General features: G+C 39.5%; 1 protein-coding gene across 1 annotated transcript; it reads left to right on the top strand.

Moving 5' to 3' along the window:
* piwil2 (piwi-like RNA-mediated gene silencing 2) lies at positions 1-27,684 on the top strand. Its single transcript, XM_040028468.1, has 24 exons — positions 1-133; positions 7,760-8,206; positions 8,296-8,401; positions 8,588-8,702; positions 10,161-10,336; positions 10,662-10,752; positions 11,098-11,208; positions 11,744-11,861; positions 11,991-12,115; positions 12,282-12,362; positions 12,451-12,564; positions 12,813-13,001; positions 13,183-13,267; positions 14,534-14,626; positions 15,049-15,189; positions 15,524-15,637; positions 16,414-16,602; positions 18,304-18,405; positions 18,548-18,664; positions 23,362-23,450; positions 24,088-24,193; positions 24,398-24,651; positions 25,146-25,253; positions 27,156-27,684. The coding sequence occupies exons 2-24, from the start codon at positions 7,784-7,786 to the stop codon at positions 27,310-27,312; spliced, it is 3,204 nt and encodes a 1,067-aa protein (XP_039884402.1). The 5' UTR covers positions 1-133; positions 7,760-7,783; the 3' UTR covers positions 27,313-27,684.
* The last annotated feature ends 189 nt before the right edge of the window (positions 27,685-27,873 follow it).

Raw genomic sequence — 27,873 nt, 5'->3', positions numbered from 1 at the left:
CCTGCCCCAGACAACACTGACTATCCAATCAGGATGCTGCAGGGCGGACACCATTTGTCACTTGTTGGATTCCGTCGGAGGGTTAATTAGACTGATACGTGAGGGAGGACAGAAGTATTTTCGTCAATTAAATGTAAGTTTTCCTGCTGTAAATTTAAGAGCTAACACCATATTTCCGTTTATTACGAAACTGAAATACAGCGGGGGGTTTCTGGGATAATTTTTTTTAATCTTATTTAGTTTGTAGTGGTTGACAGCTGTGCACTTGTTTTAAACACGTGTTTAAGCTAGCTAGCAGTTTTTGATTTTGCTAGCTAGCAGCTGTTAGCTTTTTTTTTTTTTTTTTTTTTTTTACAATAATATTGTTGGAGCGCGTAGGAAAATGTTTATATTATGACTCTTTAAAAAACAATTATACGGTTCAAGCCACTGGCAGCTAAATTCGGTAGCAAATGAGTAGGCAGATTATATAATATAAGCGCCTGTGCTGCTTTAAAAAGCTAGCGAGTGAAATGAGGCGCCATTATTTTTGGCTCGATAAAAGTAGCACACACCCAAAATAAATGATATTAAAGTGTTGTTACAAGTTGTCAGTTGAACATGGTCAGCGTGTCTTTATCCGTAAAGACGATGTTCACGGGCAGAACAAGTAAACAAATATCGCGAGCCTATAGTTTCTGTTAGTGTGGGGATTTCTAAATAAAGCTACGGTGGACATTGGTGTTAAAACTAACTCTATTTGCAACAGCCTTGCACCTTGAAAAGCGTATGAATTACAGTATTATATGAAGGTGTTTGTGCCATTAAGCATAATTTATCACTGAAATCTAGTGGTGTGCGGATCGATATTGAAATATCGATTCTTCCGATCCCAGTAATTTATGTTCTAGAATCATTCTCACATTAAAATATCGATATTTTAGTACTTTGGGGTAAATTTGTAGTTTTTCATTAACAGGAACACAGTGGAAAGAAACGATATCATTCAGATCGTCTAAATTGGAAGAAACTACTTCCTCTTACGCCTTCCATAGTCATATGCGAAATACGGCTGTCCCAGCCCCTGGCCAGTGTTGCCAACTCCTTAGTAAGGAAAATCGCTATTGGCTATGCTAAAAGTCTCTAGAAGTCGCTAAACGACGTCATCGCCTAATTTGCATAATTGGTCATGCTAATATCATTGAAACCCACGGTGTAGGAGAGAAAAAAAGAAGAGACATAAAGTGAGTAAAAAAAAACGTCCTGCATTTAGAATTTATTTAGAATTACAAATTAATTTTTTTTAGCGATTATTGTTTTTGTTTTTATGTCACAATTCCAACCTTATTCCTTTATCTGCGCTTGGACCGGCAAAAGTGACCCGAAAAAGGCACTCTGGTGGAGTTACTTTGTGTGTGTGTGTGTGTGTAAGTAGTTTTAAACCTTGTGATCCACAAAACAACATAACAGTAAAAGAAGAACTGATTGCGTTACAGTCGGTGCGGGAGCAGAGGCTTCACTCATACGCGATTCATTTGCAGTTTGGACGCATAGGTGGGAACATCTCCTGCCCTGATAGCAGCTGGGGGAGGACTATCCTCTGCCCGTGAGCGCTTTGGCACGGGCGAGGTGCCCACAGCAGCACCCGCTGCTTGTTGAGAAGAAAGATAAGCGCTTTCACGTCAAAAAGTTGTCATAAATAAGTCTCCAATAACACCAGAAAAAGTCACCAGATTTGTCACTAGTCATTTTTTAGAATAAAAGTTGCTAAGGGGCTCTGAAAACTCTGTAAATATAGTGACAAAGCCACTAAGTTTGCAACACTGCACCTGGCGTGCGCACTCACAACAATGGCTGAGCGTAAACAGAGTCATGCGTGGACATATTTTACCTCCACAAACAGCCAAGACGCGGTTTGCGATACATGTGGCAAGACAGTGAGGTGTTGTGGCAACACCACTAACCTCGTCAAACACCTCAGAGTAAATCATATCTAGGGATGGGTATCATTTAGGTTTTATCTGATACCAGTGCCAAACCGGTACTTTTGAAACGGTGCTCGAAACGGTGCTTAAAGAATGGAGAACACAAACTTTGTCCAAAAACCTCTCATGTTTAACTGTTTTCCAATTTTTCTTTGGGCATTTTAGCCTTTTTGGCCAGGGTGAAGGGAGTATCTGCCATCAAACAAGAAGACAGCCGCATGTATCCACGACGGTGTTTGCTAGTTCACCTTACATGCATTAATGTAATAACGTGGTTAGCGTATGCAACGTAAATTAAACACGAACAACATTAAGCTACTCACGCAGAGAAGCCCGCCTACTGTCCTTGGAAACGTAAAATGATTGGCTAGAATCTGAAGTGTATCACATCTCAGGGAAAAAAAGCACCGAAATGTGCGCTGCTTTTCAGTCTGGTTACTACCGTTTATGTCAGAACCGGTGCCGGATACCGGTACCCATCCCTAATCATATCACAGAATATGATGAGCTTATGTTGAGGCGAACTGAAGAGGAGGTGAGGACAGGTGCTGCTAGGGCGAGACAGACGTCTCTCACGAAGTCCTTTAGTGCTGCAGGCAGGCAACATGCTCAAATAGCCACAACTTCAGGTTTTTTATTTCTATATGATTATTCTGCATCATTAAGCAATAAGAACAAGTAGTCTGATGTCCTGTAATCATTGTGAAGCTATATTATTATTACAATTACATAATGCAATTCTATATTGTATTATGAAATACAATGAAACATTAAGTTTTTGAGTATCGGTATCGCATCAGTATCGTTGATACTACCCTGGATTTTACTTGGTATCAGATTGGAAAGGAAATCAGTGGTATCGCACATCACTACTGAAATCCTTCTGCAGGACGGGTGGCGGGAAATCCGATAGATCATTGTATTTTCTATGGCGACACTAATTACCTATTTTTCATAAAATAAATTAAAATACTTTGAACAAGAGTGCTGCAAGGTTCCCTGACTCTCAGAGAGATAGCTGAAGGTTTCCAAATAATTGTCAGTGTGAAGAGTCTTTGTCAATGAGATACAAACTGTGAGAGGACGCTGCTTAACTGCCTGCCTCTTGTATTCCGGTCATTTTGAGCAGGTTTGCTAACTGCAAATGTAACAGCTAAATGTAAATTTCAGGGTTCGTACGGGTGCTTGAAATCCTTGAAAATTCTTGCATTTTAATATTGTCTTTTCAAGGTTTGAAAAGTGCTTGAATTTCAGATGTGGTGCTTAAAAGTGTTTGAAAGTATAACTGTATTTCATTCACCACAAATAACTATCTGATTGAATAGTTTTCTTATCAGATAGAGAAATAAAATGAGTCGCAAAATGTAAAAGCAAAATTTCCCCGCCTGGGCTGCCTTGCGTCTGTTTCAACGTGTGACCCCGCCCCTCCCTCGGCCAGACGGTGATGAGTGCGCTAACATACCTGTAGGTTGCTGTTTAAATGAGTGTTTGATGGAAAACGACAGTCGCATGATATGTGAGTCCTAGTAAATAATTTTCCAGTACGTGTACATTACACATGCTATTTTTTAAAATTATGATTATTATCTTGCTAGCTATCAAACTCGCTGGAGTGGGATGCAGTATGGCAGCGCTATTATGGAATATGCTGTGAACTTAGCAGTAATATGAGTTAATTTACTCAAGTGAAAGCTTTAAACATTAGCCGATACATAACTAGCTAACTTAAGGCTTTCTGATTAACCCTCTGGGGTCAACGGACCCAGAGTCTCCATTTCAACTTGGGTTGAATGTGCGGACTTCAAACTATGTACCAGTATTTAAACTGTGTTGATAGGCCACGTAAAACCGATGTTTTGTTTTCTGAATAAAACAGTGGCGTTTCCTCCGGGAAGAAACGGTAAAAACTGTGTTTTCTAAGGAGAGCGCTAGCAAACACGCTTTGCTTGTGAGTGAAAAAAGAAAAAACACTCCTTCCCTATTGGTGGAAAAATTTACCATGTCGACCAATCAAAAAATGATATGGCAACATGTGGCGTTTGGGAACAGGGGGAAGTTTTAGGAGTGACCGGCGAGAGAGAGAGAGAGTTTTGATACGTGAGAGCTTTGTGATGTTTACCGCATTTGGAGTCTCAAGTTAGTGTGTTGTCTTGTGTAGTTAGTGTGTAGTGTAGTCATTGTTTTGTTTTGTGTGTCAGTTCTACTAGTGAATGTCACAGTTGCTGCAAAAAAGCCACCAAAGGCATTTTGCAGTGTAAACGCTGTCTCCACATGGAAAACAGGAGTGACACACCTGCTGTCAGACCTGCAGGATTTATCCCTGTGCTGTTCTCATCTGTGTTATAATGGACACAAACTATTTTTTGGAGTTGCATAAATAATTTGTGTACCTTCTTATTTGATGCAGAACACCTGATTGTTCTGTAAATAGTTTAAAATGGTTATATAAAAAACATCTGAGCCTTGGCTGCATTTTTAGGTAAATAGTAGGGGTGCAACGATACACAAAATTCACGGTTCGGTTCGGTTCGATACTTTGTTGTCACGGTTCGATATTTTTTCGATACAAAAAAATGTTCATGCATTTTTAATTTGTCATTTATTAAAATTATAAATATATATTTTAACTCAAAAGTACAGTTTTTAAATTTAACCCTAACCCTTGTGCGTATTTTTTATTTTGACAGCGAATGCGCACCTGCGGACCACTTATGTGCAGCCCTGGTTATATAGCTCGTCATATTGCAGCCACAGAAATTCTTTTGTCCATGAAACCATAAAGCTGCACTTTCTTTTTGCCTTATAGTCTGATTTGTCATAACTTCTCCGTTTTGTGGTAAGCTTTTCTTTGGCTGTCACTTCTTCACCCTGACCTGTCTTATTTGGCTCAGCAGAACTGAAATGCTTTTACACGCTCACTCACATAAGCTCAGCGATTCTCTGCGCGATCAACCTCTCACATGTTTAAGCTGCGGGAGATTTCACTTGTCATGTTTGCATAGTAAGCTAACGATTAATAAGACGATGTCAGAGGAATTGGTGCACAAATTATCATCACTCACAGATCAGTGCTGTCGCTCTCTATACACAGTTCGCACGATTGCAAAGTGAAAGCAAAAAAACAAGCGCAAATTCAAACGCGACTTCAATATGTCACATATTGACAGTGGCTCACCGATGCCAATGACATAATTACCCAGCTACATTTCTGAAAGAATGCAAAAGCATTGACATATATTTTTCCTACAATAGCCCGACGGGCAGGGCAGAGATAGATTTTGGTAGCCCGACTGAAAAAATCGCTAGCCCCGGGACGTTGGGCTAGCGATATTGCAAGCCCTGTATCTGATTGAGGAATCACTCATCTTTGGAAAAGAGAGTTTATTACAGAGAAATGTCTCTTTCCAAAATAAAAGCTATACTATCCGCTTCTTCTGGGCTATATTCTCAGCAGCATAAGGAGAATCATGTGCTAACAGCTGTCTAAATGACTCGGCTAAAGTTAGTAGCATGCTTGTTGTTTTTTGTCTTTGCACTAGGATGATGTCGGCGTAAATGTGCAGTCATATTCGTTGTGTTCCCACTAGTGCTTTCAGGTTAATCTCGTTGAAATGACCTTAACGCCACAACACGGCAAATCTCCGTTAACGAGCTACCGCCGATCGCTCCGTGCATGGGGCTAGACGGCAAACACGTTAACGAGCTAACTGCGCTAACACACTAGTTCACACCAATGTAATTGAGCATTGCATGGAACATCCAACATACTGTTTTACTTTAGTCCATGACTCGCTTACCTTCAGGGTCATACGTCACATGAAAACCAAAATAATTCCAAACGCCAGATCTGAATGTTACAAGTAGAGCTTAACTTCTGTCTCGTTAGCTTGCCCTGCGCTCTTCCTTCTGACTATGCTGTCTGTGTTGAGCGCTCAGTGGATCTGCGCTCGACAGTGCAGCCTAGGTGGAGTAGTCGAACACAGATTCACTGAGCGCTCAACACAGACAGCATCGTCAGAAGGAAAATTGATAAAATAAATTACAAATGTTGTATTGTTCGATACATATGCGTACCGAACCGAAAGCACTGTATCGAACGGTTCAATATCGATACGAATATCGTTGCACCCCTAGTAAATAGTTCCACAACTTTGTTGTTTGCAAAACTTGTGCATATTTTTTTAAAAATGTACAATTTCTATTTGCATTTCAAGTTATGAAAATGATTCGTTAAACATGCTTGTGGTTTTTACAGTCAAAATATCACTTTCTACTCGTATTTTAAATTTTGTCTGAATTTGGATACGTTGTGCTGATACAGTTTGTCAAAATGAGAAAATAACAGATTGGCAAAATAAACAGTTTTTAAAGGTAAAATATAGAGGCCAAATCAAAAGTAGTCAAAAATGGCCAATTGTACCCTGGACCCCAGAGGGATAGAGGCTAAAAGCAAAGTTGTCACCAAGTACTGTTTATATTTGTGTGTATTGCTGCAGCTTTTTGAGCATTAACTTGGTGCCTTTGGGTGAAATAATGGTAATATGAGGGACCGATCCATATGGTCACAAAGAATAGCCACTAGTTTCTGTGCTACCAAAGTTCCCCGGCTTTCATTCAAAATGTGTTTATCGTCAGCACCTGCACATTAAACTACTTAAACATTATAAATGTCTTCAAGCTCACACTGAGGCCTGTGGGGCACAATCAGCCACTGAGACAGTACACACATTTATGTGTATTTATATATGAATATTTCATATTTTAAGGCTGTTGTTTATTTAAGGGAGATGAACAAAATACATTGGAATTGTACATAATAGTATCACAGATGATAAATTCAATAGATTTTAAGTAGATGCTTGTGCATCCTTAAAGCATTATATGTTGAATTGAACTATGTGATCTGTTCAAAGCCTCCCAGTCAGTGCTGCTCTCCATGCCTGTCTGACTGTACATGATGTTTGTAGCACAAACACTTTAAAGGTGACATTTAGGACTTCAGCAATAATACAGACAGCAATGTAGTTAGCAAAAAGCAGTTTTATTGCAAACATCTGCCTCCTATTTTTTGTTTCAAAAGGGGGGGTTCAACAGGAGAAGAATATCTCTAACAAGTTGATTTGTTCACATTTTCACATCTTAATTTTTAAGTGAAATGTGCATTTTGAGTTTATACACGATGTATATAAGGCGACCGTCCTTTAGCGGTGTTTTTGTGTGGTGCGTTTTTCTATGTCTTAACATAAGGGGAACAAAGGTATTTAAGTTCACCTAGGATGATTTGTTTTAATTTTCACATGGTCTTACTGAGGTGATGCGAACTGAAACATGCATTCTTTTTTGGGGGGCGGGGGTGGGGATGTGCTGGAAAAGCTTGAAAAGGGACCTTGAAAGTGCTTAAAAAGTGCTTGAATTTGACCCTGAAAAAGGCGGATGAACCCTGAAATTTCTGTGTATGCAGTAACAGATATGTGATTTTCAACAGTTGTCACAGTTCATTGCAGTATTGTCAAAAATGGATTGCATGTTATTTCCAACTTGACCCCATTCAGTCGTAGTCTGATAGAAGACCGATAACAGGGACGGTATTAATTTGCATAATGATCTCATTTTGCACCGGAAGAAAAAACCTTCCTTTGAATTAAACAGACATCACAAAGTTTAACTGAAATACTTTTTCAGCATTCAGGAAAGTTGAAGTGTATTTGAACCTGGCCATGCATTTCCTTTATTATTGTATGATTGAAATGTGCTACAAACTTTATTATTTGGTTTTTTTCCTCTGCTGTTAACAGCTGATAGTGGTAAAAGTTGATCAGATGGATCCAGGCAAGCCTCCTGATCTCACTGAGAAGATGGGTGCCCATTGGCTGGGACGAGGAAGAGGATTACAGCTTGGGGAGTCTGCTGTAGGACGTGGTAGAGGGCTGTTGCTCTCTACAGAAGAACCTGTTGTAGGACGAGGCAGGGCTTTCCCTACTTTCAGTGATAACTCACTGGGATTAAGTGGAGCTGTCCCCATTACTGAACCTGTGGTAGGAAGAGGTAGAGCACTGTTGGCGCAACAGGATATAGTAGTTGGCCGAGCCAGAGGGCTGCTCGTCCCAGCAGTTGAATCAAAGGTAGGCGTGGCGAGAAGTGCAGGCGTACTTAGACTGGATCCACAGGAAGGACCCACACCTCCAAGTGAGACAATGATGCCAGCTCTAATGGGAGAAAGCCCTACTTTGACAAAAGAAGAGGTGCGAACCAGAAAATGCAATAAATTATGTTTTAATTTTAATGGTGAAATTGCCACACAGACTTGCACAGGTTTGCTTTCTTCTGACAGATTGGCAAGCCGCCACATGTTAAAGGATCAACACTGGTCTCAATGTTTAGAGGAATGGGCATTGAACCATCAGCGACTTCACTGGGAAGAGGAGCAGCACCACTGGGTCTGTATTTATTCTGAGAAATCCAGAGATACTGAAAACAAACAGTCTCTGTGCCCCTAAGCACAACACATTGTGTGCTCATTTGCTCAAAGCTTTGTAAGCCACAGAGTGGCGTGATGTTGGTTCATTTTGGTGTTTATGTATATGAAGAAGAATCATATGGATTCATGTTACATTTCGTTGCAGGTAGGGGAGCAGCTGGGGATGTGGGAGAGGTGAAGCTGCGAGATGCCCCACCAGGTGTCATCAGCACACCACAGAGTATCGGCCCATCTGGAGAAATGATGGGCAGAGGCAGCAGGTAAGCAGCACAGGAGTGACACTGTGTTGTGTTTCGACTAACAGGGTTTCTGACATATTTTCATTCAGCCTGATGTAGTTTATGAAACCTGCAGTAGACTAAATGAGAGCCTACTTTGTCCGTGCTGCTGCAGTTTCTGTGCTCGCTGCTGAATGCTGCTCGCTTGAATCAACTGACTTTTGACTGCTTGAAGAGGGGTCCTAATGTGATTGGTCACCTTTGATGGACAGTTTCTTTTACTTAAATCGAGTTACACCGAGGCAGCAACATAAGCGCTGTTTTTAAACCATATTTGTAAATTAATTCTGCAGAGTTAATTATCAGCAGTTGCTGTTTCCTGTGTAGCAGTGGAAATACTGACAGCTGTCACTAAATAACCTTACTGATGAAGAAATCTTTAAAACCAGAGCGTTCTGAAGCATCTTCACTGCTGTCCCATATTGTTGTACAATATTCCATACATTTAATAAAAAATTAAAAACAAAAAACTAACTCATGAGAATCAGGAAGTGTACGGTTATAACCAAAATACAGACGTTTAAATCTGCCAATAAAAAGTTGCTTAGTCTGCAGCAAACACATAACTGCACATACCCTCCATTTAAAGCTGTAATCATATTTAGCAGAATTAGATTTATATGAAATATAAATTGTGGTGTGATTTAGCTACAGTGAATTAGTAGCTTTAATGACTTTGTGAAGCGTACACTTTAATAACTCATCAGTTCTATAGAGTTTGAAATATACCTTAATTGATAAAATTTGTACTTTTATGTCAGTAAAAGTTCATTTTTACAGAATGTATATGTACAGTAGTATTATTACTTCTATATATGTATAGGATTTAGGATAGGTACTTCTTCCACAACTGTAAAAAGCTGATAATCAGATTTGATCAAAGCATTTGTTCACTGAAACAGTAAAAACGTTTTTTTACTAATAATCAAAGATCGAAGTACCTCCCAGAAACAGCTCTTTAATATTGTTCTTGCTTTATGAACACTATTAAATCCTTCGTCAAAAGTCAGTTGATTGGAGCAGGTAGGATTCAGCTGTGAGCACAGAAACTGCAGCAATGCCTGCAAATCAGACTCTCACACGTGTGTGGCTGCTGAGTTTTACACACGCAGGTTGTTGAATTTGCACGCATGGAATTTAATTCCACATGTGGCAATGAATATCTGCAGGCAGGAAATTAAATTATTTGCTGGATTATGTTTTTTGTCGAACCTAACTTTTGACAATTAAAAACAAATCCATATATAAAACCTAACGGCCATGAAGTTAAATCATTGTACAGGAAGAGCACAAAGTACATGTTCTAACCTTTATGAAGGTATGACTTGATCCAGGTTGGGATGGAAAAAGTAGTGCCAGTGCCAAATTACACTTACTTACTTTATCTGCATTGAACAACCATTATATGACTTTTCCTTGTGTGGATTTTGCCTTTTTCAGTTTCCTTGGCCGAGGTTTGTCCCCTCAGAAAATGGTGGGCCTCGGAAGAGCAGCTATGCCTCAGCTTGGAGTTGGCAGAGGCCGTGCTTTGCTTCCTTCATTTCCTGCAGGTCAAGACGTGTTTGTTTCTCCAGTGTCTGAGCCACAAACAGAATACTCTCAGCCCTCTCTGACGGGTAATTATATACAATTATTTTAAAGGGATTGAAAACTGAGAGTTTACCACCTTAATTTGTTTTCAATCCTCTTTTTAAAAGAAAAAACAAGAATTCCTGTGCAGGAATTCTAGATTTTAGATTTGGAAACTGTCTGAAAACTTGAGACTGGAGAAGATTGTGATTTTGAAAGGGAAAGAAAGGTGTAGGAACCCCAAGTAAACTATTATGTGCATCTTCTTTTGCATGTGTCTAATACAATCTTAATTGTGTTTTTTATTTTAATTTGATTAATTTGTGGGGGGAAACGTGCATTTTGGGTAATGACATGCATAATACTGTAAAGGAACGGAGTCCCCTGTGCACACCGTTCAAGAAGCCACAGACCTTTCCACTGGTCCAGCTGCAAAGACGGGGCTGACAATGGAGGCAGTTCGGTGAGTGTGCTTTTCTCTGTTTCCTTTACCTTAGCGAGTCCTAACAAACCAACATGAGCTGTGTTGTGGTTTGGAGGCTTTTAACGGTCAGAGCGAGTGTTCTGGTGTTAGCTGTTCATTCTAAAACATCATTACCTCTGACTTACCCATGTCTTCTGACATTCTCATTGTCTCTTATGAGCACATAATGGTGTATTTTATTAAGGGCCATCTAGTGGTATTGGTTCCGTATTGATCAAATCTAACATTTTACAAGACAGAGCTTTTATTCGGGTCAGTAACTGATCATTTGTTTTGCTTGTCATAAACTGATCTTTTTGTCCATGTATGTTCTCCACTCGTCAGTGAGCCACTGAATAAGGCTGGAACCAAAGGAGCTCCTATAAATATTGGGTCAAACCACATCCAAATTCAATGCAAGAACGAAGCGGTGTATCAGTACCATGTTACATTTACGTAAGTATCATATAACATTCAAGACCACTTGTTGCATACAAGGAAACAAAGTTTATGTCTAAAAACTGGAGGAAATGTTGGAAAGCTTTAATCATAGTTTCAGGTAATACAGGGACTGGTTCTAATACAATGTAGGCACTGGTAGCTGCGTCACTGCCTACACAGACGGGCAGTAGACAGTTTTTCACAATAAATGCTCTGTTTTGTTCACCATAAAGATGGTTTACCTGCATACAAATCCGCCTCACACATAGAGTTATTAGTTATTAGTCTTATTAGTCCGTTGATTATAAGTGAGCAATTAATGAAACCCAGAGAGCTCCTGTTACCAACACTCACATGTCTATAAAATTATGCAGGTATTTTGGGAAAATCTTAATGTTTACTAGGATTTAACATTTTGCCAGACAATGAAAATGTAGAATCAGCTTAACTTACACTGAAGAACCACAGAGAAACTTGAAGTTTGTTCATTCAGTATCGTTACCCGTGTTAATATCTAATGTGTATTTTGTGATGTGAATTTCTTACCCAGTCCTAATGTCGAATCAGTGGCGATGCGTTTTGGCATGATGAAAGACCACCGTCCAACCACAGGTGAAGTTGTGGCATTTGACGGTTCGATACTGTACCTTCCTGTTAAACTGAAAGACGTGAGTATCACAGTTGTTACAGTCACCATGCTAAATTTAAAACTTAATACGCTCTTTTTAAAATAAATAAATAAATATATATATATATATATATATACATATATGTGTATATATATTATTTTTGCACAGGTGGTTGTTCTCAAGAGTTTGAGACGGACCGATAATCAGGAAATACAAATCAAAATTCAAATGACGAAGATTTTACCACCGAGCTCAGATTTGTGCATTCCCTTCTACAATGTGGTGCTCAGGAGGTATTTCTTATGTCAGAGACACATTATATCCTTTCTATTTTACACAATAAGCCCGACTGCTGTTAAGAGTCCTAAACAGCAATGATTGTTTCCCACCTTGTGCCTTCTCCGTTATAAAGGAAGTTTAAATTACAGGATATGACAGTGTTCCTCTCGTTTTTTCAAGGGTGATGAAAATCATTGGACTAAAGCTGGTAGGCAGAAACCATTATGATCCAGAAAGCGCAGTCATTCTTGGAAAACACCGGTAAGTCGTGAGATTTGTTGTAGCATCAAAGGATACCTGCTAAAATCAGGCAGCGCAGTTTCATTCACTAGTCTACCGGTTTTTCTAGACTCCAGGTTTGGCCAGGCTACTCAACTGGTATCAAGCGCACAGATGGAGGCCTGTACCTGTGTATTGATGTCTCTCACAAAGTCTTGCGGAATGACTCTGTGCTGGATGTCATGTGAGTTTACACAACAAAAAGCATCAGCATACAAACATGCTCGAGCTGCTGCAGATAGATTCATGTCTGTGACTGCATCTCCAGCCGCAGATGATTTTGCAACATTTCTAATGGCCTTTAGTGATTATCGAGCATTATTAACTTTGACCAAGCTTTCCCTGTTAGGCTTGAGCAGAACAGTCTAATAAAGGCTCCGTTCCATAGTGTGAAAAATGAAAAACACGTGCTTGTGTTGGGCTGTCTGCCAGGAACACGTTGTACCAACAGAGCAAGGAAAACTTTCAAGATGAATGCACCAAAGAACTCGTCGGCAGCATTGTCATCACCCGCTACAACAACCGCACCTACCGCATTGATGCCATTGAGTGGAACAAATCACCCAAAGACACCTTCACTTTGATGGATGGCACTGTAACTACCTTTGTGGACTATTACAGGTTAGACTGCTTTTTCCTACAGCAAACTGTTTTTGTGTGTGTTTGTGTAGTGAAATATCAGCAGTTCGGTCTTCATACCAACCCAACAATGAAAAGATCAGTTGGATCTGTTTTTTTTTGTTTTCTCCATTTTCCCCAATGCTCATGTGATTACATGTTTGTTTGTTTTTTTGTTTAACAGCAAAAACTATGGCATTACAATCAAAGAGATGGACCAGCCTTTACTCCTGCATCGGCCAAAGGAGAGGTCCAGACAAGGCGGGAAGGTAAAAACCTATGTTTTTAAAAAAGTTTTATTCAACAGTTCAGTGCAACAACACTATTTGTGTCTCCGGGAGATATTGTTAAAGTCAGTACTAAATATGGAATGATGATTTCCACATGCCTAATGCTAGTATTAATAAAAGCTCAAGACACAGACAGATTTTTATGCAGGCTCGATGAAGTAGATCAGTCATCTGACATGTTTTTCTAAGAATGCCACTTCACATTCATGTTCACGTTTCTTTAATTTATGATTGTCCAAATAGTTACCAGAGGGTTAGTAGGGTTGGGTGATTGGATAAATATATTGACTATCGATGATAGGCTGAGCCCATCGGCGATCGTTTTTACAAGGGCGATTTATTTATTTATTTGCCCATGAGTAAGTTTGCTAATAATGATGGCGATAACATAAGCAGTCAACAGAAAAAAAAAATAATAGTGCCTCTTTCATCTGCGAGCAAATGCACCCTCCTCAGAGTTCGCCCAAATGCTTGTTGATGGAGCTGCAGAAGCTGGTGGTAGCCTAGCATGCTCAGCCGGATGGTGGACACATACATGCTCATGCAAGTTAGTCGTGTTTGAATACTTTGCTCGCACTAGACGTCTGCACAACTGGCACACTGCTTTGGTTACATCTGTAGGTTTACCTCTTTCATCTCAAATTGGCGACTATATTTTTTTAGTGCTGTCAGCATTAACGCGCCGTCATCATGACTAATGCAATTAATAATTAACCCATCTGGAGCGCAGACTGAGTCACAATCCCTGAAATGTCTCTTTCAACACATTTCGGGCAGTTTGTCCAAAGTTTGTTCAGTCTGCGCTCCAGATGGGTTGAGCACGTTTAAAAATTTTAATCACGTTAATCGTGATGACCACGTTAACGCTGACAGCGCTAATGTTTTTTGGGAAATTACTTCGTCCATGTTTGGACTTCTTCTGTGTTGTAAACGCACAAATCAGTCCATGCATGATTACGTTGCTCCAACCATCAAAAAGCCTGCGCATGCCTGAATATATCGCCCAACCCTAGAGGTTAGTCAGCCTGGATGATTAGTTATCATGTAAGACTCAACATCTGTGTGAGATGGGATGAAGCTAACTAAGTGAAAACCAATAAAAATATGAATAAAAACTTTATCTTAATGCATGCATGTCAAGCAGAGCTGTACACAGCTGTATGCACTCTTGTGCTTTGTTGTACCGAAGATGTAAAAAACTAAGTTCAAAAGTTTTTATAACAACTAATTGTTCATTTGTTGCAGCAAATCATCACTGGTGAGATCCTTTTAGTCCCAGAGCTTTCCTTCATGACAGGAATTCCTGAGAAAATGAGGAAGGACTTCAGAGCTATGAAGGTAGTGTCAGTAAACTTTCCTTACTCTTAGGAGCTGCCCATCTAATTTAATGTTAGTGTTAATACACACTGTGTATGTTGGTTGAAAACAGAACATATAGCATTTTAAAAATCAGTTGTCTTAAGAGTGTTCAATATTAAAGTGTTCAAATTTTGCTAGTTTAAACTTTGAGTGTAAACACTTGATTTCTACACAGCAGAGAAAGAGCCTGACCATTGTAAACATTGACAACGACACGGTAGTGCAATGCTTTGCTAACATAACTGTCAGAACAAAGATGTCTTATGATTATTGTCAGTAATGGAAATTTCCAAGAACAAATTCTGGTCTGAAAACCTTCATGAAAGTAATTGTAATGAATAAAATAACTTGTGGAAACCTGACTGCTCAAAGAGAATATTGCTCTTTTTAACATGTTCTAGGACTTGACAATGCACATTAACGTGAGTGGTGAGCAGCATACTCACTCAATAAAGCAACTTCTGAAGAACATCAACACCAATCCTGAAAGTCTGAATGAGCTTGGTGGTTGGGGACTGGAGGTTGGCACAGAAATCTTGATGGTAGGAATTTTGTCTCTTTAGAAAACTCCTTCATTCAAAGCAGTGATGCAGAGTGCCCGTGGGCTATTTTCTCCTCAAGAGTTGTCTGAGAAATGCACAGTTAAACCAGTGCCATGCTATAGCCTTTCAGTATGTCGGTACTAAATTGTGACTGACTTGAGGCCATGTTTAATTTCTTTGGTTAGTAAACATAATGCGTACAAAAACAGTTCTTTTTGAAGTGGATGTAAGAGCTTGTCCTTTTGTTTTCCTTCCTTGTTTGCCCTTTTTCCTTGTGGACGTTTCTTTTTCTCTATTTTTCCCAATATAGTATGAATATTTTTCTCTTTTGCAGATGAAAGGTAGAACTCTTCCCTTTGAAACCATCTGCCTGCAGTCTTCATCCTTTGCCACTGGTGCTGATGTGTCTTGGTCCAGAGAGGTTGTGAGGGATGCTTCAATCAGCTCTGTAAGTGTTATGAATGCTTATCTGTAGAGCTCTATATAAATGTGCTGTTTCATATCCCAGATCTTGTCTGGTGGTTACCAGAGATGTGTTCAGTCAGCTAAACAATTAAACAACTGTAAACCATTAATGTTTAAGCATAATGACATGTAACTGTTTGGTCAAACATTGTTAGTTCTCCTCTCTGTGATGAAAATTTGGAAATAAAAAAAAAAAAAAAGCTACATTCAGTTGGGAACTGAATTTGAAACATTGGAAATCATGAGTGAGTCATTTTGTTATCACTATGTTTTTAAAATAGGACATGAAAATGTCCCTCAGAATGTAAACTAAAAAAAGACATTTTATCTGTAGTTCTGCCAGCTTGTTTTATGTGTGCTTGCTAAGAGTTGCGTACCCACAAAATGTGATAAGGCTAAGGATGCCTTATAAACAATGTAATATTCTTTTTACAGTTAAACAGCGACAGTAGTTTGCTAAAGTTTATGAAGTCCTACTTCTGATTGTCCTTTGTCACTGAATGCACAAGAGACAGGAGAAAGATGGGACTGTTTATACACAAACAGCTGATTGGGGGGGAAATGGAGACGCTTGGGGAATAATAAATCTGAAGAGACGAAACCTCAACAACTGAAAGTAGTTAAAGAACAAAACGGCATACACAGTTAATACACTGCTTCCTAAAGTGTCCGTGTGTGAACAAGTTACTTTACCATAATACAAATATGGCTGATTTACACCACTGCTTTCTTTCATTAACCAACCCATGTTACTCTTAGATTCCCTTGAAAACCTGGGCCGTCTTCTACCCTCGACGCTGTACAGCACAGGCTGAAGAGCTTGTTTCCACCTTTAACAAGGTGGCCACACCTATTGGGGTCCAGATGGGTCGACCCATTTGTGTGGAGCTGAGGGATGATCGGACCGAGACTTATGTCAAGACCATCCACTCGCACCTCACGAGTCAGGTATGATGTAGAAAATATTTAGTTTGACGAAATCTTCATAAATCTCATTTCACTGGTTTTTAGTTCACTACACAAATATTCATTAGAAATATACGAATGCCATCATAGTAATGTGAAGATTTATATATATATATATTTATTTATTTATTTATTCATTTAAAGGGGACAGTGCAGTTTAACATAGTTCAAGTGCAAGACATGAAACTGATGTACCGCACAGGTTTATAGCTACTGCTAATTTTCAACAATTGTCCCTTGTTGGGCTTACAATCTAGATGCATTTTACAATAAAACATACATTTTCATAAAACCAAATTACATCATAAATACAATTACAAATTAATAGACAATAATTTAAAATAAAATTAAAATCATTAGTTAAAATGACTACAACTTTGATTTCCCTTTAACCACACTTTACCTTCAATGTAAAGGATCTAATGTCTGTAATCGATTTGATATCGGTTGGAAGTGTGTTCCACAGATGGCAAGCCTTTATATATAGATATATACACACACACACACACACACACACACTAATCACATATACTAATGTTGGATATATTTTCATTTATAAACGTATCATATTTTGTCAATAAAATAACTGACAACCCCTTATAGTTTATTCCAGTTCAAAGAAAAGGTTTGTGTATCCTTTGGCGTTACCAGAACTTTTGAAGTTATTGCATTTGATGGACAAATGGAGTGTAACAGACAAGCACTTGTACTTTTCGTGTCTTTATCAAATACATCAAACACCAAGTTTTTCTTGCCTAGTGCACACACTCACCAGCCACTTTGTGAAGTACCCCCGTTCAGCTGATTGCCTTATTAATTATTTACTTTAACAATCACATGGCAGCACCTGAGTCCATGGTCATTTCGATCATCTCTGCATACTTAAATGGCCTACTGAAGTTCACTGAGCACTAGAATGCGGAAGAAAGGTAACTTAAGGGACTTTGTCCATGGTAAAGTTGTTGTTGTTGGCGCAAGACTGGCTTGTCTGAATATTTGAGAAACTGTTGATCTATCGGGATTTTCCCACACAACCGTCTCATGTGTTTATAGAGAATAGTCTGAAGGAGAGAAAATATCTGGTGAGCAGCAGTTAAAAGTTGATAAAAATGCAGGAGTCACTTAAATAACCATTTGTTACAACCAAGCTGTGCAGAAGAGCATCTTTGAATGCACAACATTTTGAACTCTGTAGTAGATGGGCTGCATCAACCGAAGACCACATTGGGTCCCACTCCTGTCTGCTAAGAACTTGAGCTACAGTTTGCACAGGCTTACCAAAATTGGAAAACAGAAGATTGGAAACATGTTGCCTGTTATCAGTTTCTGCTGCAACATTGAGATGGTAGGGTCCAAATTTGGCAAAAGCACAGCATCCCTCATGTCTGGTGTCAGCTGTTAATAGCGATGGTGGTGTAACAGTGTGGTGGATATTTTCTTTGCACAGTTCGGACTGCTTTCCAACTGAGAATCATTTCATTCCCATCCCTTAATGACCATCCTGCACCCATCTTTTGATGACTGCTTCCACCTTAAAACGTTCAAATCTATCAAAGAGAACAGTGCTTTGTCTGATGTGTCTTTCCTGTATTTTTACCTCTTTGTCATTACCAGTGAATGCTGAGATGTTTGGTGGATGTTGTTTAAGATCACTATACTCAAGCTTTTCACTCCTGTGTGCAGCCCAATTTGCAGCTTGTAGTTTGCATCATTTTTGGCAACAGAGATGATCTCTACAGTGCCATCAAGAAGCTGTGCTGTGTTAAAAATCCCATCCCATCCCAGGTTTGTGATGTTTGTGCTCTTCTTTCAGCATTAGAGGAAAGGAATGAAATGTTTACAACTTAACAAATGCATAAATAGTAATTTTGAAAATATTTTCTTCCAAAAAAGAAAGTTTGTTTCACTCTCGCCTATTTGTCATTAGGCCATCAATGTCCGCACAATTTCCCAGCAACAGAAGTTGAAGAGTGTGGCACAGAAGATACTTCTGCAGATGAACAGCAAGTTAGGAGGAGAGCTGTGGACTGTCAATGTTCCTCTGGTAAGTGCCATGACACACAAGATGACAGCTGAGCAGTTTAATATCAGAAGTGGAGTCATTTGAATTGTTAGGATATTTCCTCAGCTCAATTATTTATAACAGAGATATAGTCTTCATTTATTTTGGGGCTCCTTTAGCATGAATCACTACATCAGCGTTGTGGTGTGGCTTGGAGGCGATCAGCTCACGGGCCTGCTGAGGTGTTATTGAGGTCCAGGTTACTTTGACAGTGGTTTTCAGCTCCTCTCTATTTCTGGATTGGGTGTTTCTCATCTTCTTCTTGACAATACCCTATAGATTCCCTGTGAGGTTTCAGTCGTGTCAGCACAAAAGCGAGCCTTTTTAGCAGTGACCTCCTGTGGCCTAATCTCCTTGTACAGCATGTCAGTAACATCTGAATATCAATCAGGCTTTAGGAAAAATCACAGTACTATCACAGCTGCAATGAGTGTAGTAAATGATATTACTGTTGCACTTGATAAGAAACAACACTGCATCCCTTTTTATTGATTTGTCAAAAGCATTTGACACTGTTGATCATTGATTTTAAAACTTAGACTCCTTCAGTCAGGACTCTCTGAGAGAGCAGTGGCATGGTTCTCAAATAGGGCTGGGTATCGTCACTGATTTCTAGAATCGATTCGATCCACGATTAGATTCAATTCGATTTGATTCTGGGAAATTTTGACAGTCAGATATTAGTTGCTGTATTCTGATAGTTTTCATATTTATATCTGTTCACCTGTCAAATTGTACCAAGCCTGTACATACTTATTTATGATATCATCAACAGACTTCATACGTACATTTACATCAGATACCCAGTTCTGAATCTCACATATCAGAGATGCACGATACACTTTTTATGTCCGATCCATTCAAAATTTATATCTGCAAACCGTATGAATCCTATACAGTGTTTTTTATCAACAAAACTGTTTTTTAAATATCTTGCTGCATTTTGTATAAGTTCATACTCAAGTTTAAAACAACAACTACACTAAAGCTATTCTGTTATACCTGTATGCAAAAAAAAATATTTCATAGTTCAGCAATACTGATCAATCTAATAAACTTAAACCTACACCATCCTCCCTATTCTGGTATTTTAAAGAGTACTTAGCGTAAATATTAAGCAACCTAACTAATAGGGTTCCAACTCCCAGCAACAACAAAAATAAATAAATAAAAAATAGGGAACCACCCCTCACGCTCCACCTCATGATGCTTAATCGACGTAATCAACCTTAATTTGATGCAGTGTGAAAAAAAAATGCACAGAAATCAATTATTTTTCAATATATTAAAATATTAAATAGATTCAACATCTTTCTTCAACAAAATTGCAGAGTGCACAGATGGTACCTTCCCAAAGGAAAAAGTACTATAGCTTACTAGGGTATATTAGACTTAACAGTTACTATATACAGTAATTGACTTCTATTCATTTTGCATCAAATTAAAACTTTGGGTGTCAGATAATTATTTATTAAAAGCTAGACATTTTAAATGAGAATAAGAAAGAAGAGTATGTATTTGTGCCCCCCTTTTCCCTGTTCATGCCCTATCGGCCCCCCTGGCTAAACTTTGCTAGATCCGCCCCTGCACAGTTACCAGCGTCAGCTGCGTAGAAAAAGATCCTGGTGTAGAAAGTAATATTAAATGAATTCTAACAACAGCTGATCAAGCTTAAACGTGCTGCTGTTGTTCAGCCGCTGGTTTCCTCTTTCTGGTGCAAAGTGGGCCAAAAACAAACAAGAGAGACGGACTCACGACAGAAAAGCCGATCAGCTGATCATTAAGCAGTTTCATGATTGAAGTAGCAGCAAGAAGAGGCAGTCGCTCCATATATCGTTTGTTAAGCTTAACGCAGGAATGCTTTACAAACATTCAGAGATGGACTTACACACTTGCTTTACTTCTCTCGGGGATAACTTTGTCGGAGATGAAATGCCGGGTTGCTAGCGAAGCTCCAAATGCTATCCAGACCACCGACAGGTCCCGCATGCCACAGCCGCTCTATCACGTGATGCATACTGCTCCGACGTGCTAACGTTCTGAGGTGAGTTACGGCGTGTTGCAAGTTTTGTGAGGTGCTTTCGTGATATTTAATGGATCGGATTACATTTTTTATTTTTCTCCGATATCCGATCCAGTAATTTAGGTCAGTATCGGACCGATACCGATACGTAATATCGGATCGGTCCATCTCTAATATCTATATTATTGCTAATATACATTGTAATATATCTATATCACTAAAGCACTTCTGCATGGATGCAAACTGCATTTCGTTGCCCTGTACCTGTGCATGTGCAATGACAATAAAGTTGAATTCTATTCTATTCTATTATAATTCAGATCAGTACATTTACATAATTTTGTATCTATAAAAAGGAAGCTGACACACGCAAGACTTTATCAAAGGTGTGAGCATCACAGCAGAGGCCTTTGTGTCAAAGTAGCTGAAGATAAAACACAGAAAAACATGAAGGTGGTTTTCCTGGCCTGGGATTTTATAAAAATATTCTGCAGTAGATCAAAAACGAAAGAAAACCATTAATCAACATATGAACGTTACCTCTGAAGTTACAGCGGTTTTATTAGAGACACCGCTGAGCGTTTTGCATTTTGCATAATTTTAAAAAGTTTAAATTTGTTTAGTATTGAACGGCAGAAATTAGGTTGTCTTTTCGGAAGTATGTAAAAAAAAAAAAAAAAACAGCGGCCGACAGCGCTGTAAACAACGGTAGACTTGTGCGTAACAAGCAAGCGAATAATGAAGAAAACAGATTTTTAGACGGGAAACTTCTTGAAGTACAGAGAGAGAGAGAGAGAGCTGTGCATGAAGTGTGATTTCATCCTGGTGGAAGCAAAACAGTAAAGGTCAGAGTGAATTCATGACGATGTTTATGTGAAGCGTAGTTTGGATCTTCTTTTGCTGCTGGTTCGGTCAATATTGTTTGGAGAGAGATAAAACTAAGAGCTTTAGAATCGGCGCAAAAAGGGCGTGAACACAAAGCGTGGATCCGCCGACGGATCAGAACCAGCGAGCTGTCGGCTTTCAGCCCCGACCGTGTCCGTGCCGTCAGGTGAGAAAGGCTCATCTCACTGATTCTGATCCGTCGGCGGGTCCGCGCTTTGTGTTTACGTCTTTGTGCAGAATCCGTGTACCTGCTCTCATTTACTGTCTTAGCTGTTTGGTGGTTGTTGAAAATTTGTGAGGTTTCACCTGAGATTCTGGCATTTCGGGCAAAATAAATTAATATTAAAAAATCGATTCAGGATTTTAATGAATCGATTTCACGTTATCCAAGCGAGAATCAATTTTAATCGATAAATCGATTATAAAAACCCACCCCTATTCTCAAACTACCTCAGTAATCGGTCTCAGTGCATAAAATCCGACGGTCTATGTTCTGAATTTGTTACAGTGCACAACGGAGTGCCACAGGGCTCTGTATTAGGCCCCCTTCTATTTATCATTTACATAAACAATCTTGGTCTAAATGTGCCAGATGCAAACATGCACTCCTATGCTGATGACACAGTTATTTACAGCTGTGGTTCAACTCTTGTCCAAGCCATTGACTCCTTGCAGAAAGCCTTTTTTGCTGTCCAGCACTCATTACTTCAGCTTAAACTTGTTCTCAATGCAGACAAAACAAAGCTCGTGTTGTTTTCTAAATATGGGCCCAAACAATCCCATCAGTAACCACTCTTGAAGGTAATAAAATCTAGTTGGTTTACACGTATAAATATCTGGGTATCTTGATTGATGACGCGCTCACCTTCAAACCACATGTAGAGAATCTTGTTAAAAATCTGAAGTTAAAACTAAAGTAAGTTGTGTTTCTATTTCAATACAAAGAAGCGGCTTGTTGCTGCAACATTCTTGCCTGTGCTGGATTATGTGGATATTCTATATATGAATGCTTCTGCTCAGTGTCTTCGAATGGTTGATACTGTGTATCGTGCTTCTCTGAGGTTCATCACTAACCGTAAATCTCAGACTCACCACTGTGAGTTATACTCTCAGGTAGGATGGCCTGCTTTGGAAAGTCAGAGGAACTCTCATTTATACAGTTTTATATATAAGGCAATGCTTGGGTTGCTACCTTCTTATATATGTTCCCTGCTTGCAATGAAGCATGCTGGTCCGCATGGTTACTTGTTGCTTTCTGTTCCATTTGCCCAAACTGAATTTGGTAAAAGAGCTTTTGTCCATTTAGCACCCTTCCAGAGTCCAGTTTTTGTGATCCCTGCAAATTGAAACTGAATGAGAACACTGATTTTTAACTGAGGTGATTGAGGCTTGCAGTTCTTTGGATGATATTCTGGGGGTTTTTGTTTTTGTGATCCACTGGACAGGTTGTTGATGTGCTTATGGAGTAATTTTGGTAGGCTGGCCTCTCCTGTGAAGGTTCATCACTCTTCCAATTTTTATGTATTTATATATTGACATATTTACACTCAGCATGTTTAATTAGAGTCCTGAAATATTAGAAATGTCCTTGTAACCCAGTCTGATCGATCTCAACGTCTATGTTTCTCACTTGTTCAGCTCCTTTAGATTGAGGCATCATGTGTTGTCTGTGGTTGCTCTGCCATGTGTATTTTAACATACAGAGCTGTTTGGTTGTGAAATTACAGAACTTTTAACATGGGAACATGATAAACCTGTCTCCCCTGAACAGAAAAACCTGATGGTAGTTGGAGTTGATGTCCACCACGACCCCAGCAAGTCTCATCAGTCAGTTATGGGGTTTGTCGCGAGCGTGAACAGGTAAACTTCCCTTCCCATAGGGGCGATCGTGGCTGAAGAGTTTGGAGTTAGTCTTGTAATCGGAAGGTTGCCAGGTTCGAGCACCAGCTCCGACAGTCTCGGTCGTTGTGTCCTTGGGCAAGACACTTCACCCGTTGCCTACTGCTGGTGGTCAGAGGGCCCGGTGGCGCCAGTGTCCGGCAGCCTCGCCTCTGTCAGTGCGCCCCAGGGCAGCTGTGGCTACAGTGTAGCTGCCATCACCAGTGTGTGAATGGGTGGATGACTGAATGTAGTGTAAAGCGCTTTGGGGTCCATAGGGACTAAGTAAAGCGCTGTACAAATACAGGCCATTTACCATTTTTCCCTCTTTTTGTCTAGTCGTTCTTTAGATTTCATATTTTCTCCATAGTTGAATTATTACATACATTTAATGTGAAGCACACAAAAAAGTGTTAGTGTGCACAAAACACTGACTTCACATTACTAGACAATGCAAAGCAATGCTGTGACTCACTGTTTTCAAGCATTTTTGCATCACCTTGACAAATAAACCTTTTCATGTCTTTGCATATGAGTGCACAAACGAGAAATTATTTGACCTTGAATTGGTGAGAGGCACTATGCATGCGTCCTAACAGCAGCGTGTTGTTCCCTACAGCTCATTGACCCGCTGGTACTCCAGAGTAATTTTCCAGACCCCCAATGAGGAACTGATCCATGGCTTCAGGGTTTGCTTACTGGCTGCGCTGCAGAAGTACTATGAGGTACAAATGCACTTCAGAAATGTGTTCTGATTCAGGACTCCTGTCTGTAAAGCACCACTAATTCTCACCTATCAGTGAACGCAGTATAATAAAAATAACAGTGTAGTTTGTTTCTGGGTGTTATCAAGTTTTGCTGGGTTTAATGCATTTTCATTTACTGTATTAAATTTGTATAACTTTACTTTGATTACGCATGTCTAACAGGTAAACCACAACTTGCCAGAAAAGATTGTGGTGTACAGAGATGGTGTCTCAGACGGCCAGCTTAAAATGGTGGAGCAGTACGAGATCCCACAGTTGATCAAATGCTTTGAGACTTTCCCCAGCTACGAGCCCAAGCTGGTCTTCATCGTGGTACAAAAGCGCATTAACACCACTCTCTACTCCTGGGCTGCAAACAGCTTTGGCACTCCCCCTCCTGGAACTGTCGTGGATCACACCCTCACCCAGAAAGATTGGTTAGTCCAGGGCGGGGCGATAACAGCAAGGGGTTTGATTCCAATTGGAAGGATTGTAGGATGTCAGTTTGTTTCTGAGGCAGCATTTTATAAATGTGAGAAATGATTACAAAATGTGTAAATGTAAACACAGTGCTGCTGTTAAAGCTGAGAGGCCTGCTTTTTGTGTGTGTGTTTTTTGTTGCTGTTTTTTAGTCTGAATCCAGCTTTAGGGCACAGGCGACCTGCTTCAGTAGTCTACACTGGCAGCTCAGTTTAAAGGCGATGATGCTAATGTGAATGTCAGTGCTGTTCCAGAAGCTCCACTAGTAAACAGCATTTCATGAAAATATCTTGTAAAAATACACGAGAGAGAAATGTGAATTTAAACATGTGCACAGCAAAACTGCTACGACAGATGTACTGGCAGCTGTAGCAGACGTGTACTTTGATGAGGAAATGTTTCGATTCTGTAAAGTTTCCCAAACCAAAGTGATTGTTTCCCCCATGCTCAGGGTGGACTTCTACCTGATGGCTCATCACATTCGGCAGGGCTGCGGACTTCCGACACACTACATCTCTTTATATAACACGGCAAACCTCACACCAGACCATTTGCAAAGGTATGATCCAGTTTCCTTTCCACTAAGCAATATCTGGATTTAATATTTGATCATTACAAGATTGAGGTTGTTTTTTAGGTCATCACTGTAGCTGTAAGAAAAAGAGCCTTTATCAAACCACTAAAGCAGAGTATTGAAAATCTTCGGGGCAGTCTTCCTTCTGTCTAAAGGGGAAAAAACACAAAAGTACTCACAAGCTTACTCCATTTGGTTTGTAAATATGCTTCCTGAATACGATGTAACAGTAAAGTTGACGTCTGTATGATGTAATGTCTGTTTAGTTTGAGCAGCTCATGAAGAAAAGTAAAGATAGTCGCACAGAACTGCGCAGAGCATCTGTCATGACAAAACAGCATTGTACCTGACTAAGAGCCATAGGGTCTGTCATAATTCAGTACATAATCATAATCTTTATATGGTTTGCAAAATAACTCTGCTACACAGTGAGTCTGTGATGCTCTGTTATACAGCTGTGTACGATACACAGTGAAGTAGAAAGATGTAGCCCTATGTATGTAAAAATCTCAAAGTATTATTCACTGTATTATGTTGTGTACATGTCATTCAGATTTGTCTGAATTTCTAAGGCTACGTTCACACTCTTGATGCTCAATTCCGATTTTTTGATCAAAATTTTTTTTGTCTGCTCGTTCACACTACAAATAAAATGCGACAGCAAACGCGCTCTAGTGTGAACGCTCAAAGCGGCCCGCATACGCAAAAGAAGACGTCACACACAACGTGCTCTGTTTAGACCCAGACCAAACAGTATTGTTTGACTGATGGCCCTTCATATAAAGACTTCGGACTTTACGTTTCCCAATTTTTGCTTTTAGTTATTTTGTTATTTACATAATAATGTAGATAACCTAATAATGATCCTTATTGCTGTTTTAGAGGAGCGGTGCTTCAAAGGATAGTTGCAGATTTCTGTCAGAATCTGCAGATTATACAGTACAAATAAAATGTCCACGTTGTCTTCCCAACAGTTTCACTGACATCTACACTGGATGGCCAGGAAGTGTTCACGACGTCTTCTCCGGTGCTGATAATTGGCGTCTGTCTTCTGTCAGTGACGTAAAAGACGGATTTAACGCGACCTGACCGTTCAAACAGCAGTCGCTTTCTAAAACATCGGATATGTATCGGATTCCGGACCACATACAAAAGTGACCCAGATCGGATTTGAAAATATCGGATTTGTGCCGTTCACACTGTCACACCATGATCGGATATGGGTCGCAGAGGGTCAAAGAAATCGGATTTGATGCGCTTTCGCCTGCAGTGTGAACGTAGCCTAAGATCTCCAATAAGTTTATAGCGTTTATAGCGTGTTTGTCAGTTCAGAGCTGATACATGTTTGAATAAAAAGAGATTTTTGGTGCCAATCATGTCCCAAGATGTAGCAAAATCGTGCATTTTGATATCAAAATTTTGCCCAGCCTCCAGTTGTCAGTAAGACACACAATCAGTCAAACATCAGCTTCTACTGTTTAGTCTGGACCTGTATCCCCCAGCTGGTCTTGGCAGATGGCTGAGCCTCCCTGAGGCTAGTACTGCCCAAAGGTTTCCTCCTGCTAAAAGGAAAAAACCTTCCTGTTGCCAGAGTAGTAGACCATACTTGCAAAAACACAAATGGAGTAGAGCTGAGTAGAGATTGTGTGTCAGGAGTTTGAGTGGTTCTGTACACATTTATATCTTGGAACTGTACTAGATGCATTTTCAAGTAATTAACCACCACCCCCCTTTTATTTTAAGCCTCACTGGTATTTACCTCGAGTCTATTGTTTTCCAAAGTATTGCTGTGATTTCTTTTTTGTGTATCTTCCACACAAATTGGGATTTATTGTGAATGTGTGTACAGTTCAAAAACACTTCATTGTTGATTTGGTGTCTTGCCAGGTTGACCTTCAAGATGTGCCATTTGTACTGGAACTGGCCCGGCACCATTCGCGTTCCAGCACCCTGCAAATATGCCCACAAACTGGCTTTCCTGTCTGGCCAGTACCTCCACTCAGAGCCGGCCATCCAGCTCTCAGACAAGCTCTTCTTCCTTTGAGTTATTCTTTGCCTTGATGCAGACGGCAGTTACCTGTTTTTAATGACAACTCATTTACTTTAATGAGGGATTCATTAATAACCTAGAATATCGTTGCACACATTGTAATAATTATAATCAGTGTTATTTTAAGAGTTTGTTCATTTTAAGGTCAGTTCAGTTATTTAAAAAAAGAAAGAAAGTGGTTTAAGTTTAGGAAGTTTTACTGGGTTTTCACATTTTTGTCTTTTAGTAATTACGTTCAGTAATGCAGCAGTGTTCTTAATGTTTGCACCAATCCAGCTTTCAGCTGTACAGATTTGTAGCTTGTATAGTATTTCAAATCTTTAAATAAAACACGAGCCTGTTTGTGTGGTGCTGTCATTATCATGATCGGTCTCTTTATTTTTATTTAAGCCTTTAATGCTTCACTTACAAAACTGTCTGCTGGTAGACATAAGAGCCAAATGCCCCCCATCACTCTCACACTTTAAATTCTTATCAGATGGAGAATAATTATGAAAAAAAAAAAAAATTCAATGAAAAATATGATATGAGTATTCATAAAGGAAAGAATGGATA

This window comes from Simochromis diagramma, unplaced genomic scaffold, assembly GCF_900408965.1.
Source record: "Simochromis diagramma unplaced genomic scaffold, fSimDia1.1 OVJJ01000781.1, whole genome shotgun sequence".
Classification (NCBI taxonomy): Eukaryota; Metazoa; Chordata; class Actinopteri; order Cichliformes; family Cichlidae; genus Simochromis; species Simochromis diagramma.
The sequence above is the reverse complement of the archived record's forward strand: the minus strand, read 5'-3'. Positions and strand labels throughout refer to the sequence as shown.